The 14,006-nt window shown below is 40.8% G+C and overlaps 1 protein-coding gene across 7 annotated transcripts; it reads left to right on the forward strand.

Annotated features, from left to right (window-relative positions):
- Positions 1-721: 721 nt before the first annotated feature.
- On the forward strand, positions 722-13,816 carry LOC110964183 (dynactin subunit 1-like). 7 transcript variants are annotated; one of them, XM_022212823.2, is made up of 31 exons: positions 722-844; positions 3,525-3,590; positions 3,689-3,883; positions 4,190-4,271; positions 4,389-4,420; positions 4,753-4,779; positions 5,331-5,354; positions 6,261-6,413; positions 6,571-6,594; positions 7,052-7,249; positions 7,420-7,624; positions 7,748-7,826; positions 8,054-8,213; positions 8,422-8,526; positions 8,749-8,940; positions 9,062-9,178; positions 9,270-9,422; positions 9,503-9,663; positions 9,776-9,944; positions 10,149-10,217; positions 10,357-10,569; positions 10,663-10,824; positions 11,285-11,416; positions 11,498-11,623; positions 11,707-11,849; positions 11,950-12,116; positions 12,373-12,494; positions 12,571-12,766; positions 12,866-12,939; positions 13,033-13,122; positions 13,267-13,816. In XM_022212823.2, exons 2-31 carry the CDS (start codon positions 3,549-3,551, stop codon positions 13,402-13,404), a joined length of 3,750 nt encoding a protein of 1,249 aa, XP_022068515.2. In that variant the 5' UTR covers positions 722-844; positions 3,525-3,548; the 3' UTR covers positions 13,405-13,816. The 7 variants fall into 7 exon arrangements, with proteins under 7 accessions (XP_022068515.2, XP_022068516.2, XP_022068518.2 ...); XM_022212824.2 differs by having other exon boundaries at positions 12,376-12,494; XM_022212826.2 differs by lacking the exon at positions 6,571-6,594.
- The last annotated feature ends 190 nt before the right edge of the window (positions 13,817-14,006 follow it).

Raw genomic sequence — 14,006 nt, forward strand, 5'->3', positions numbered from 1 at the left:
AGAATATTTTAATGTTGAGGTGACTGACAGATATTCCAACAAGAATTCAATATTCCAACAGATCTTTTAGGTTGTATAAAATGTCAGAAGTAAGGTAGCTTCTATGGAAATAATGTTGTGAAATTTTGACTGAAAGTAAAAAAAACAAACAAAAAACTATTTATACTCCCCATAAAATAAAACCAAGAAATTTGCTATGTCCAACAGTAACCAAAGAGTTCAAAATTGATTTGATCAATAATTTAAAACTTAAAAAGTATCAAATTTTCACAATGCAGAAGCAGGAACCTCATTTGTAAAACACATTTTCCCTCAATAAAAAGAGAAATCAAAGGAACTCAGTCGACAAATGCTTTAGCCCATTAATCATCGCATAATTAATGTGTTCACTTGTTTTGTAAATATTTATAATGCACTTTTTGTACAGTCTAACATTAAATATTGCATCATACTTCTTATGTAGGCTGGTTTAGTGAAGTATAATCAATATTATTAGTATGTATTAAGGATTGTATTACCTTAAATTTAAATTTACCGTAAACTATCTTGACATTGTTTACGTCCTATGATTCACATTTGGACTAAATATCGCAGAAAACCAACAACTACAAAATCAGTTCTCCAGTAAGATCGAAGTTTTAATATGCATTAACTCCTGCCGCCACTAGAGGCGCCGCTCGATTTTATCTTTTCTTCTTCTACTTATCGTTTGGTACCGGAAGTGGCCTGTCAATAAAACCGGAAAACACTCCCGGATTTCCAAGCTGGCATCCAAAAAGTCATAACAGAGGATTATAAACCGCATGAACACATCCAAAAGCTCAATTTAAAGACCGTGTTCCAGGTGAGCTACATTCTAAAATACAGCTAATCTATGTTAGCTTCTTTACAGCGATGTTCTCGGTGACTTTAGCTAACCGGCTAACGTTACAATCCGACTTGGCTCGTTTGGGCGTTATAAAGCTATTCTAAATAAACAATCAAATAGACAGATAGCAATTTTAAAACCGCTTTATGTATGGCTGTGAGGATTGTAGTAAATGTAGCACAATGCAGCGACACTAATGCAAAATGGTTTTGTGTGTCATGACATTTCTCTTTGAGTACTTTGTCCTTTTTTGTTGCAGCTAAAGCTGTTAGCTCATTTCTTGTCTGTGTTTTGCTAGTTTATTGCCTCATGACAGAAAAACAATTAATATTTCGAGTAGCTAATGTGACACATTTTAATTAGGAGTACAAACGAACAATGTTAGCTACTGTTAGCTAGCCACTGTTTATTAGCTGGCAACTGATTGAATGACTAATTAAGCTAATTAATAATATGTGTTCGTAAGACTGAACAGTTAATCGATTTCAAACCAAATCAAACTGCATATCACAAAGGCTGCAATCCAGGCTAAACACTGAGCAACACAGTTGACCCAGTATTTATTGGTATTTATTTTTTCTCTAATTTATTACACTGGTTAAGCAAATGTATGTCTTTTTCTTACACAGTACTTCTTATACTTACAGCATTTTTTATTCAGAATTTCCCAGGTTTAGATTTCTATGTTATTCTTTTACTGTCTATTGTTGTTGCTGAGTGCTGCAACTCCATACACCATGTCAAATTCCTTGTGCGTGCAAACTCAGTTGGCATTAAAGGCTTTTGTGATTCTCATAATTATGACTTTATTTAATTTGACTGCAAAATGTGCAATACCTGCATGTAGCTCTAAAACAAACAAAAAAGCATCAAAATTAAAGTTGTTGCTAATCTTTGACATATATCTAGGTTTAGTATGAATAACAATATAAATATATACATATATATAGCGACAACACACAAATAAAGTGGAAATTAAGAGACTAAAACCCTGGAAATGTATGAATATTGCGTAAAATGCCTAAAGGTTCATTAACTATTTCAATGTCATAGACTGTTTACATAAAGGTCCTATTATTTTCTAATTGAAATAATTTCATTTTTTATTGTCACTACTTTAATTCTTTAGCCTTACACAATCACAGCTTTTATGATAATTGTTTTATCTCCTGTGCCCTTTATAAATATAATAAATACATGCTTGAAGCAATTTATTTAAGTTTTCAGATATTTTCCCCAAATCATTCAGCTCAGTTTGATAGTCTGTTAAAGATTATATTAGGTCGATTACCATATGAAATACAAGCATATAATGTATCAAGTAATGAAAAAAATAAACAGCTACTTCTCTACATGTTCATACTTCTCGAATAAGTGTTGACTAAATATGTTGTATCAGTGTAAACTCTACTGCTTATTTCAGTGGCTTCATGTAAAGTATCAAGCTGACATTCATGTGTCATTGCTGTGGGAGACACAACAGCTAGCTAGCTAGCTAATACCCTCCCTTTCTCAATTCAAATCAGCTCTGACGTTTTATGATTCTCTACGAAGATCCCTCCCTGAAATTCCTGTATTGTCCTTTCCTTCCGGAAAAGAGGAAGGGATGCAAAAATAGAGGAAAATTAGCACTTGAGCTCTGTCTTTGTTCTGGAGGTGAAATCAAATTAACTTTAATCATGGCTTTGAACAGACGACATTCCTATACTCCCAGGGTGAGTAACGTGGCCTCTTATCATGTAATAATGTTTGATTTTGGATGAAGGCAAAATGGATTTGAAAGGTAGTAATAATAGATATAAAAAGTAAGGGTTTGCAGCACTCACCATAAAGCGGATGTAGGATTCACCTCGTTGCATGTTGAGTCTTCATCAGATCAAATGTGTAAAAATATAGTTTACATACAAATATAGACGATCCTGTAGAGAAGATAAAGTTACTGTCCTCACATTTAACTGAAGTTTTCTTTCGTCATTAATCCAAAGTCATGTTCATTTAAGTAGATTCTTAAAAACGATCTCCCAGTTTAAGTGTTTCCCCTTCTATTATCGAGACGCAATAAAACTTTTCTATCTGGTTTTCTGCCCTGTGGTTGAAAATTGTGAGGTAGCGTGAATTCACATGTTCCTCCAGCTCTATAAAAGCATTAGACTCCTACTGCAGCCCTAGTTTGTCTTGAATGAGCACCTTTGTTCAAGCAAGGCAGAGACACGGCGTGTTTATTAGGACATTTGTTCTTGTCCAGGACATATGACTGGTAAATACACGTGGTTCTGTGCTCTGCAGCCTTAGGACTATCTTGTCCATGAATATTTTTAATTCCTAAGGCTGCTTGTAATAGCTGGAGCAGAGAGAACAATGGGACTTCACTGTTGCACATAAGTCAAGGCTATTTGTTTGCAGCTTTTGCAGGCGGGGTAAACCGTATTAAAAATGTATCTAACAATCCCACCAAGTCACTTCTGCTTGACCAAGTGTAAGACATAAAAAGACATCATGCCTGAAGAATTCTTTCATTTAAATACTGAATTCTCTGGTATGTAATGACCTTCTGTCTCCCTAACAGTGCTATTCAACATTCCTCTTCTTTCTTTTGTCCACATTTTTTTAATCCATCTGCCTCTTTTTCTCAACCTGTGTTCCCCAAATCCTTCAGCTGACCAGCCCACTGATCAGCAAAATGAGCAGTTCAGGAACAGTGGAGAGTGGGAAACCTCCCAAGGTAATTTAGACAAAATAAATGAATCAGAAATCTGTTAATCATCTCGCATGTCGTGACTCACTGTCTCCGATCCTCCTATCTTCACCTCCTCTCCTCAGATTGGCTCTACAGTAGAGGTGACAGGAAAGGGGCAGCGTGGAACCGTCGCCTACATTGGCACCACCCTCTTCGCCTCTGGGAAATGGGTGGGTGTCATACTGGACGAGCCCAAAGGCAAGAACGATGGCACGGTGCAGGGGAAACGTTACTTCACCTGTGAGGAAAATCATGGCATATTCGTCAGACAGTCCCAGGTTAGTAACATAATGATCTGTTTGTTGTGCACGCGAGTATTTGATGATGGCACATTAGCATCAGCCGCTGGATAACAGATATATAAAATCTCATAGGACATATTTCTAATACAATATATGCATAATAACTACAGTATACTTTCATTAGCATGAATTGCTCAAATGTATCAGACTTGCATCTTTTGTGAATGCTGCTTTTTATTCAAAACATTTTCTAGCCTTTCCTTTATTTACAAATGGGCATGTGTAATTTGTTCCTGCTTTTGTCATGCTGACCTGATTACACTCCTGTTTCACTCTGTGCAGATCCAGGTGGTGGAAGAAGGCTCCGGTGCCACCTCACCTGATACTCCTGAGTCTGGCACAACAAAGATACCGAAACAAAAAGGTGAGCAAGGAGCACAGAAAACTCATGTTTCCAAAACACAGTGCTTCAGAGTTAAAAAAAAAAAAACAAAACAAAAACAGGAACAGTAGATAATGGTTCTTAATTTCTTTTCTCCAGACATTCCTGAGACTCCCAGAACAACCAAGCAGGTAAAGAAACATCGAGGACCTCATTGTTTCTCTGTCAGTTCAGTAAACTTGTGGTTTTTAAGCTTTAACGGATGAAGATGATTTAATTTCTGTGGAGTAATAAAGGTTTAAAGGTGCTGAAGGTGATTAATAAGACAACCAAAAAGTGATGGAATGACTTTCAAGCCTCTGTGTGGCATTTCATTCACAGTGTGACCCTGACCAGAGGTGCTTTGTTTCACAAACTTCCCCCAGTTTTCTTTTCTTCCTTTAACTATACAAACAGGTTTCTGTGTTGTGTCTCAGCCTTCGAGCTGACTTCTCATTTTCATTTTTGTGAATACTTTTTGCAGATACCAGTGAGCGTTAAGAACGTTAAGGTAGAAATATTTCAGTTCAGCATGTTTGCTTTGCCTTGGTTGTTGTGGATTGCACTAATGTGGCAACTCATCTTTTGCACCCATTTCCTATCTGTTGATTTTTGCACGGGACCTAAAGACAAAACTTGTGATTGATTCATGTTATTTTTTGCTAAATATTCTCTTGATTTTCCCACTTTTTTTAAAATTCTGGTGAAGGCATCTTGTGATACTTTAGTCATCATGATCCTTGCCGTTGCTTGTGGCCTCACAATTCAGTCTCGTCTTTTCACAGTTTTTTTCCCCCTTTTCTTGCATGAATTTGCATTTTATTCTGCTCTTGTGCCTCAAATCAATGAAAATAACTCCTCTTCAAAGTGGTGTTAATTGGTGCATGCAGACATCAAAGTTCTGATCAGTCAGTTTAAGCTAACAGTGAGTTTATGTGCTTCATACTTGTTGCTAATCTCTGATCTTGCTTCGCCGCTGGATGTGTGTGCGTATGCTTGTGTGTGTGTGTGTGTGTGTGTGTCCATCCTTTTCTCTTCACCTCACCTCCTCCTCTCCTCCAGTCTTCTACCCGCCGTTCTGGAAAGGTGAGCTTGTCCACAGCAGACTGGAGGTCAAATGGGATCAAAACAGAATGATTTTAGGGCGGCCGTTCATACTGTTATTTAAATGTTATTTTAGTCTTTTTCTTTCTTTTTTTTTAATCAGGATGATAGTTATATCAAGGCCAGACCTTCAAATGATTGAAATCTTACTGAAGACATGTAGATGGTGATGGTGTCTTGTTTGGTAGAAACTTTTTTTTTACCCTGTTTTCAAAAGCAGATTGTATGTCTCAGCACTACAGATGTCACACACAGTATAAGCATAATCAGAATGATATTTTAGTGTAACTGACTAGCTAGTTGGAGCTGAAGTATGACAAGGTTTCGTTCTTCAGCTTAAAGCTAACTGTGCAGCATTTAGTCTCCGAGTACCTCATCGGAGTCCTAACACAGTCTCTATGATCCTGCTGTGGCAGTGGAGCACACCACGTCTCTCAGAAACTGCCTCCCTCCCCTCCCTCTTCATACGTCCCCTCAGAGGCTCCAGGGTGTCGCTCTCGGTACGCTCAGTCATATCACAGAACCTCACCTGGCACTGCACAGGGTGTGAAAGCTGTAGAGTGTAGTCCTTTGTGGCACAGGTGCATCGGTGTCTGAGAGGTTTTAGGACAACATCTCTTGAAAAGGACAGTGGGAGGTGGTATGTTTGGATCTTGAAAACACACGAAATCAAGAAGATTATTGTATTTTTTAACAAAACATTTCAGGAATTAATCACTGGGTTTATCCAAGGTGCATGTTAACAGTGGCACAAACACTTGTTTTGATGACTGCATTGTTTACTGACATTTAAATACTAACACGACTCCAATCCTTCCTTTCTCAGTCTGCTTCATTCCTCACCTTCTTCCTCTTGTTGCTTTCTGACACGTCTGCCTTTGTCGACAGGCGTCTCGTGAGAGTCTCTCGACGTCTCTGTCTGGTGATGTGAGTGAGGCCGGTCTGTCCTCCCAGCAGGGTGCTCTGGGGGCGCCTGTTGTGCCTCAGCCCAGCGGGTCGCCTGCAGCAGCCGCCACCGCCGTCCCAGCGACTCCAAGCAAGGTAGATCACTGACTGCTGGAAACAGAGAACAATAAAATCTGGTTCATTTTTAGTCCCTCCTGCTTTGTCAGTACATTACCATTTCATTTTTATTTTTCCATCCTATTCATCATTTTGATGTTTTTGTTCTATTTCACCCATGTTATTGTTTGACCAGGGGGAACCTGCCATATCCAAGCAGGTAGACATTTCTAATGGCTACATGCATGCTGATGATACCTGGCATGAATTAACTAACAAACACGCTGTATCAGAGGAAGAATGACCCTAAATACACCCTTGTAAATCTTTACTATGGCTCTGAACTGTCTTAACGGTGAATTAATGCTGGTGATGCATGTTTTAACTTGGCGAGACACTGAAAGAAATACTCCACTACTTTTACCACTGTGTTTGGAGGAAATGAGTTAATCTGTTGCTCTTTATTCTCTGTAAAGAGGTGGTGTATAGAGGTTAAAATTAATTCCATTATTTGCTAATGAATTTGGAGTAATATAATGTACATTTATCATTTTGTTCTGGGTTTTAGTTGGTGGGACTCAATCAAGGTTTTCTTGTATTTCTTTACATCGGGGAAATAAATTAAGCCCACTTAATCCATGAAATTTGCTGATCACCTGCCCATCGATCCTTCTTAGGAGGAGGAATCACTGCGAGCTCAAGTCAAGGACCTGGAGGAGAAGCTGGAGACCCTGAAGATGAAGCGAACTGAGGACAAGGCCAAGCTGAAGGAGCTGGAGAAACACAAGATCCAACTGGAGCAGCTTCAGGAGTGGAAGACCAAAATGCAGGAGCAGCAGGCTGATCTGCAGAAACAACTCAAAGAGGCCAAGAAGGTACTCAGAAAAAAAACAGCATTCATAATTTTTTTGTAACTCCAAATAACATTATCAGAATTTTTACAAAGATGAAATTCAAATTTTCCAAGCCTGTACAAATAAAAGAAGAATCTCCTCCTCCGTGCTTCCCTTTGTAATGTTTGTTTTGTGCCTTCTGCTCTTCGTAGGACGCCAGGGAGGCTCAGGAGGCCAAGGACCGCTACATGGAAGAGATGTCGGACACAGCAGATGCCATAGAGATGGCCACGCTGGATAAAGAGATGGCTGAAGAGCGAGCAGAGTCCCTGCAAGTGGAGGTGGACACACTGAAAGAGAAGGTGGAGGAGCTCTCCATGGACCTGGAGATCCTTAGACATGAGATATCAGAGAAAGGTGTGTAAGAGGAGAAACAAAACAAAAAGACTTATTGTGCATTGTAACTGTCTGTCTGTTACTCTTTCTTTCAGTGATCTTACTGACCATGGCCCCTTTATTTTTTTATTTTTTCTTATACAGGCTCAGATGGAGCTGCCTCAAGCTACCAAGTCAAGCAGCTGGAAGAGCAGAACAGCAGGCTGAAGGAGGCTTTGGTCAGGTCAGTAAACTGTCTCTTAAAAGCCACTTTGCACTAATGTATAGATAAAGACCGTTATAGGTGCATAGAATGAAAAAGTGAAAGATTTTAGAAACATGGATATTTTCTCATCATACAGTTAGCTAGAAATCAGAGCATACAACTTTGTACTAGAACCACTGAAGACAAGCCTTAGAAAACAATTTGAACAATTAAAAAAAAATCACTACTTTCTGCTTCCTCCTCAGGATGCGTGATCTGTCTGCCTCGGAGAAACAGGAACACGTGAAGCTGCAGAAGCAGATGGAGAAGAAGAACACTGAGCTGGAAACTCTGAGGACTCAGAAGGAAAAACTGCAGGAAGAAGTCAAGCAGGCAGAAGCCACCATTGATGAGCTGAAGGAGCAGGTGAAGACAGGGAGACATGAGAACAGAGAATAAATGCAGATAATGCTGATGCTTTTACATGACTACTTACATTAAAACATATATTAAAGTATAGTTAGTGACAAAAATGCTCAGATTTATGGACACTAAAAAGAAGCAAGGACTACATTTGCATCTGTATCTACAGTTTATACCTGGTTTTGTCTTTGTGTGTGTGTGCATATACCAGGTGGATGCTGCTTTGGGGTCAGAGGAGATGGTGGAGACCTTGACAGAGAGGAACCTTGACCTGGAAGAGAAAGTCAGAGAGCTGAGAGAAACAGTCACTGATCTGGTCAGTGTAGCTGCATTTCTAAATTATCTTCAGTGTTCTCACCAGAGACTTGTGTATTTTATAAGACAGTCCAAGATACTTTAATAATAAAAGCTTCTTAACAGTCGTGAGATTAAATTTCTGTCATTTGATCAATCACCTACATGATGATGAATATAAAAATAGGCGGTTTACCATGTTCCTTTCATCAACCAATCACTGGACCCTTTTTTGTGCCAACAGGAAGCTATCAATGAGATGAACGATGAGCTCCAGGAGAACGCCAGAGAGACAGAAATGGAGCTGAGGGAGCAGTTGGACATGAGTGCAGCGAAGGTCAGAGAAGCAGACAAAAGGGTGGAAGCCGCTCAGGAGACTGTGGCTGATTACCAGCAGACCATCAGTAAATACAGAGAGCTCACCGCCTCCCTTCAGGTAGGTGGACAGAGGAAACACAACACTGTCAGGGCAGCAGCAGAGACTTCACACTAGTTGTTAAAGCATTAGGTTTGTGCAGTGAACGCCATGACACTGTCAGCTATTTTCTGTCCATCAGGATGCCAACAGGGAGCTGATCAGTCAGCAGAATGCAAATGCAGAACAAGTTCAGCAACCACCTGCAGAGCTGTTTGACTTCAAGATCAAGTTTGCAGAGACCAAGGCTTATGCCAAGGTAGTAGATCTGTATGATGTCTGAGTTTATCTAATTCACCTCTGTTGTTGGTGATTTTGTTTTCCTACTTAAACAATCTGTGTGTCTCCAGGCTATTGAGATGGAGCTGAGGAAGATGGAAGTGGCCCAGTCGAACAGACAGGTGTCCCTCCTCACTTCCTTTATGCCGGACTCCTTCCTGCGTCACGGTGGAGACCACGACTGTGTTCTGGTGTTGCTGCTCATCCCCAGGCTCATCTGCAAAGTATGAGGTCATCCGACAGCCCGTTTCAATTGTGCTCAGTCAGTTTTGGAACTAATGTATTTGTATTCTCTGGCTTGAAGGCTGAACTGATCAGTAAACAGGCCCAGGAGAAGTTTGACTTAAACGGGAACCTGGTCCAGGGAGTAGGGCTCAGAGGGCCTCCAGGAGAACAGCGCAGTTTTGCTTCAGGACTGGTCTACTCCCTCAGTCTGCTGCAGGCCGCCCTGCACAAATATGAGCAGTAAGCAGTAACGGCAAAGAAATTTAAAGTGTTGTGCAAGTAAAAACCTCTAGAATGATAATCTGTTGCTATGTACCTACTTCACCAGCTAGATGTGTTTGTCTGTTTCTAGGGCTCTGAACACCTGCAGCGTGGAGGTGTTTAAGCGCATGGGGACACTCTACACTGAAATGAGCTTCCATGAGCGCTCTCTGGATTATTTCATAGACCTGCTGCATAAAGACCAGCTGGATGAGACTGTTCAGGTGGAACCGCTGACTAAAGCCATTAAATACTATCAGGTAACAAAGGAATATTTTTTAAGTCTCATTCAGTCCATTAAACCTTCATTGTACAACTGTTATCAAATGTATCAAAAATATATCCCAAACCAGTATGTTTACATATGTACACATGGATAAAACCTTTCATGGACAATATCTAGTTTTGTTCAAATACAGTATGTTCTTAAATGTCAGGTATCACACTACTGTTATTTCTTCCAGCAACTGTACAGTGTCCATCTGGCAGAACACACTGAAGACTGCACAGTGCAGCTGGCTGATCATATTAAGGTACTTCAAGCTTCTTTTGACTTTAATACAGAGCAAACAGAATTCTGCATTTCAGCCTGGTTTCAAAAGAGGCTTTGGAGTAACAATAGGATAAAAATGCAGTTCTAAGTTTTCTCTAATTGCACCGTCTCACCTCCAGTTTACCCAGAGCGCCCTGGACTGTATGGGAGTGGAGGTGGCTCGTCTGCGGGCATTCTTGGCACCAGGACAGGAGGGCTCTGGCCTCTTGGTTCTTTTGAAGGACCTGGACACGTCCTGCTCTGACATCAGACAGTTCTGTAAGAAGATTCGCCGCCGCATGCCTGGAACTGATGTCGCTGGAGTTCCTGCTGCTCTCAATTTTGGACCACCGGTACAGAAACAAACACATGAAACACACAATTAAATGGCTAGCTGAGCTAACTACAGTGCAGGTTTGACTGATGCGTCATGCCTCACCTGGCAGGTGTCAGAGACGCTGACGGAGTGCAGGCGCCAGCTGACCCGTGTGGTTGCAGTGCTCCAGGAGGTGACTGCAGCTGGAGCTCAGATGGTTGCTCCTCTGGGAGAACAGGAGGGTCTCAACGCTCTCAGACTGGAGGATACTGCCTGCAAAGTCGTTGAGCAGGTAGTGTCATATTTAGCAATTTTGACCAATTGCAATTTCATGTCCACTCTACACATAACAGATTTCCGGGTGATGTTTAAACATTGTTGGAGTTTTGGTATGAGTGCATTTGTTGATAATCACAGGCAATACCACCAATGATTAGCCAAATTATACCTATATAATCAGGATTCCTCTTAACAACATAGCAGTACAAAATATATTATTAAAAGCATCCAAATACAGTTAAGTTGTCAGACATATAGTAATTATATATCAGTGTAGTTTTGCTTTTTTGCTGCACTAAAGTAGTAATCAAATAAACTACAATAGGCATGCACCAAATGATGTCGCATTCATTTTTAAGATTTTAAGGCCCTAAGTCTTGTGTTCTGAGCATTATCTAGAACATCAGTTGTTATTGAACTACATGGAGGTGGACATAAGATGCTACTGTCTCATTGTGCTCTGCATCTCCAAGGTTTACGGCACACAAGGAGTGAACGGCCCAGAATTACTGCGACAGTCCTGCAGCTCAGTCATCGCCACCATGAACAAGATGGCTACAGCCATGCAAGAAGGAGAGTATGACGCTGACAAACCACAGGGGAAGGTAAGTGTATGTCTTCACTTTTTCATATTGATGTACTTCAAAATTCAGGCATTGAAAACTCACCTTTGGTCCCGTCTGTAGACTTCCCCAGTGGAGATAAGAGCATCCACTGTCAGGGCTGAGATGACTGATGCTGAGGGTCTGGGAGTCAAACTAGAAGACAGAGAAACCGTCATCAAGGAGCTGAAGAAGTCCCTGAAGATTAAGGTAACACTGAAGAAATGTCATGACAGTTTAAAATGAAAGTAGATGAGAATGAAATATGCAATTGGTGTACTTGTCTTTCCCAGGGTGAGGAGTTGAGTGAGGCCAGTGTCCGCCTGAGCCTTTTGGAGAAGAAGTTGGACACCTCAACCAAAGATGCTGATGAACGAGTGGAGAAGATTCAGACCAAACTGGATGAGAACCTCGCCCTGCTGAAGAAGAAAGAAAAGTAGGAATAATAAAGATCCTGCTTCGTTCATCACCTTTCTCTCACCTCGCTATTACGATTCCTATTTTCCTCCTTGCTCACCTCCTTTCCTCATCTTCAGGGAGTTTGAGGAGACGATGGATGCTCTGCAGGCTGACATCGACCAGCTGGAGGCAGAGAAGGCAGAGCTGAAGCAACGCATCAACAACCAGTCAAAGATGACAATCGAAGGCCTGAGAAGTTCTCCTGCCTCAGGAATCGCTTCCATCATTCAGGGATCTGCAGGAGGTGAGTTACTATGCAGTTATGGCCACATGTTGTCAGCAGATGGAAATGTTGGTATTTTAGGTTTGACAAAATATGCAACGTCCTCCTACTTAACCTTTAGAAAATCAGGTTTTGTATGAAGTTTAATTGTATAGATGTAAGTGTATTTCTCACACAAGGCATTAATTATATAAGTCTCCAAAATTTGTTGGACAAAAGACAAGTGCAAGATGTCACAGTTTTATGTCTCTTACCATTTAACATTTCCTCCCTCCAGCAGGTGTGCCTCCATCTATGGCAGGAGCAATGCAGGTGGTGGACTCTCCTCTCCTCATAAAGCAGGTTGAGGCGCAGAGACTCGGCATTAAACGCCTCAAGAATGAAAACAACAGACTCAAGGTACACTGGATTTAAATTGTCACACTGTGGTGCTGTAACTCCAGTTATGCTGACCTGGACTGTATTTTACTTACAGGCGGAAAAGATGAGAGCCCAGTTGGCCTCCCTGCCACCGCTCTGCCCTCCCAAACTCCCACAAGTGTCCAAAGAAAGCTCCATGCCTCCAGAAGGACTAAACACAGGCATCTATCGCCGGACCGACCAGCTGCTGGCCACCCTGCTCAAACTGAGTGCAGAGGTTAAAGTGGTGGACATTACTGGAAAGACAGCAGGTGTGTGTGCATGTTTTAATTGGATACATACAGACTTTTGTGTATGCGTCTGCTGCTGGTATCAGATCTAGTTAATTTTTCCTCTTCTGCTTCTTCCAGTTAGTGCCAGTGCCCAGCTGCTGGAACAGACAGCTAGACTGCAGAACCTCAGTGATGCTCTGGACAAGCTCAAGGTCACAGTTTAAGACTTGCGTTTATCATGTCCACCAGCGATACAAAGCCACACAGTCCTTTACAACATTGCATTCCAACTTTTTCTGTTTCAGGGCGAGGTAGCTGAACATGTGGTCTCATATCAGCCTGGAGCAAAGGCGTCCTCTGACTTTGCCACGTTCCCCGTCTCCTCCTTTGTTAAGGTAGTTCCAAAGAATATGTCAACTACATGATTCAGCAGTTTTCTTTCCTGTTCACAATATTTTAATACTTTTGTTACTAGACTGAAACTACACATGAGCAAATGTACAAATTTATCATGTGTATATTTTTTTGTTGTTTCCCAGGCCAAGGAGGAGAAGCAGGGAGGAACAGTGTTTGTAGGTCGTGTTGCCATCCCATGTACCCGCGGACAGGAACAAGTCCATCGCCTCGTCCTGTCACAGCAGCAGCTGCACAAAGTGCATCGTCTCCTCATGGTTTAAGGTGCTGCCTGCAGCCGTGATCAACAGTGCATCAAGAAAAGCTTTTGTTTGTTTTTCCTTGTCCCCTCCCTGTTCTCATTCACTTCAACATTCTCTATTTATCCCTTTTGCTTTCCACTGTTCTCAGGAAACTTCATCTGCAAAGTTATAGCACTAATACAATGGACCGACAACAGGGTCTTTATATTGACAAAAACTGATTAGTGTTGGATCATTTTTCACAAGTCCAAGACTATTGAATGTCACATGAAGGCATCATTGAGAGTTTGTGACCAATTTTGACAACTCATTGTGGAAATGAAGAAAACTAACAAGTCATTTTTACTGTACTTGTACCAGTTGATAGCAGTTTCCCTTTGTATCTTTTGTATTTGTAGTAATTCAGACAATAAAAGTAAGCAGTTCAACTTCACAGCAACAATGTCATTTTTTTATTGAAGTTCTTATCTGATGAGTTTACCATGTTTTGACACTGAAAAAAACGCTGCTAAAGTTTACAGTCTAATTTGAAGGTCCAATGCTAGCTCTTAGAAACAAAGATTCTCAAAATTGAGCAGTGTTCAGTTTGGCCAAAAAGAATCAATTAAATTTTTAATTCTATC

Source organism: Acanthochromis polyacanthus, chromosome 23 (assembly GCF_021347895.1).
Source record: "Acanthochromis polyacanthus isolate Apoly-LR-REF ecotype Palm Island chromosome 23, KAUST_Apoly_ChrSc, whole genome shotgun sequence".
NCBI classification, from domain to species: Eukaryota; Metazoa; Chordata; class Actinopteri; family Pomacentridae; genus Acanthochromis; species Acanthochromis polyacanthus.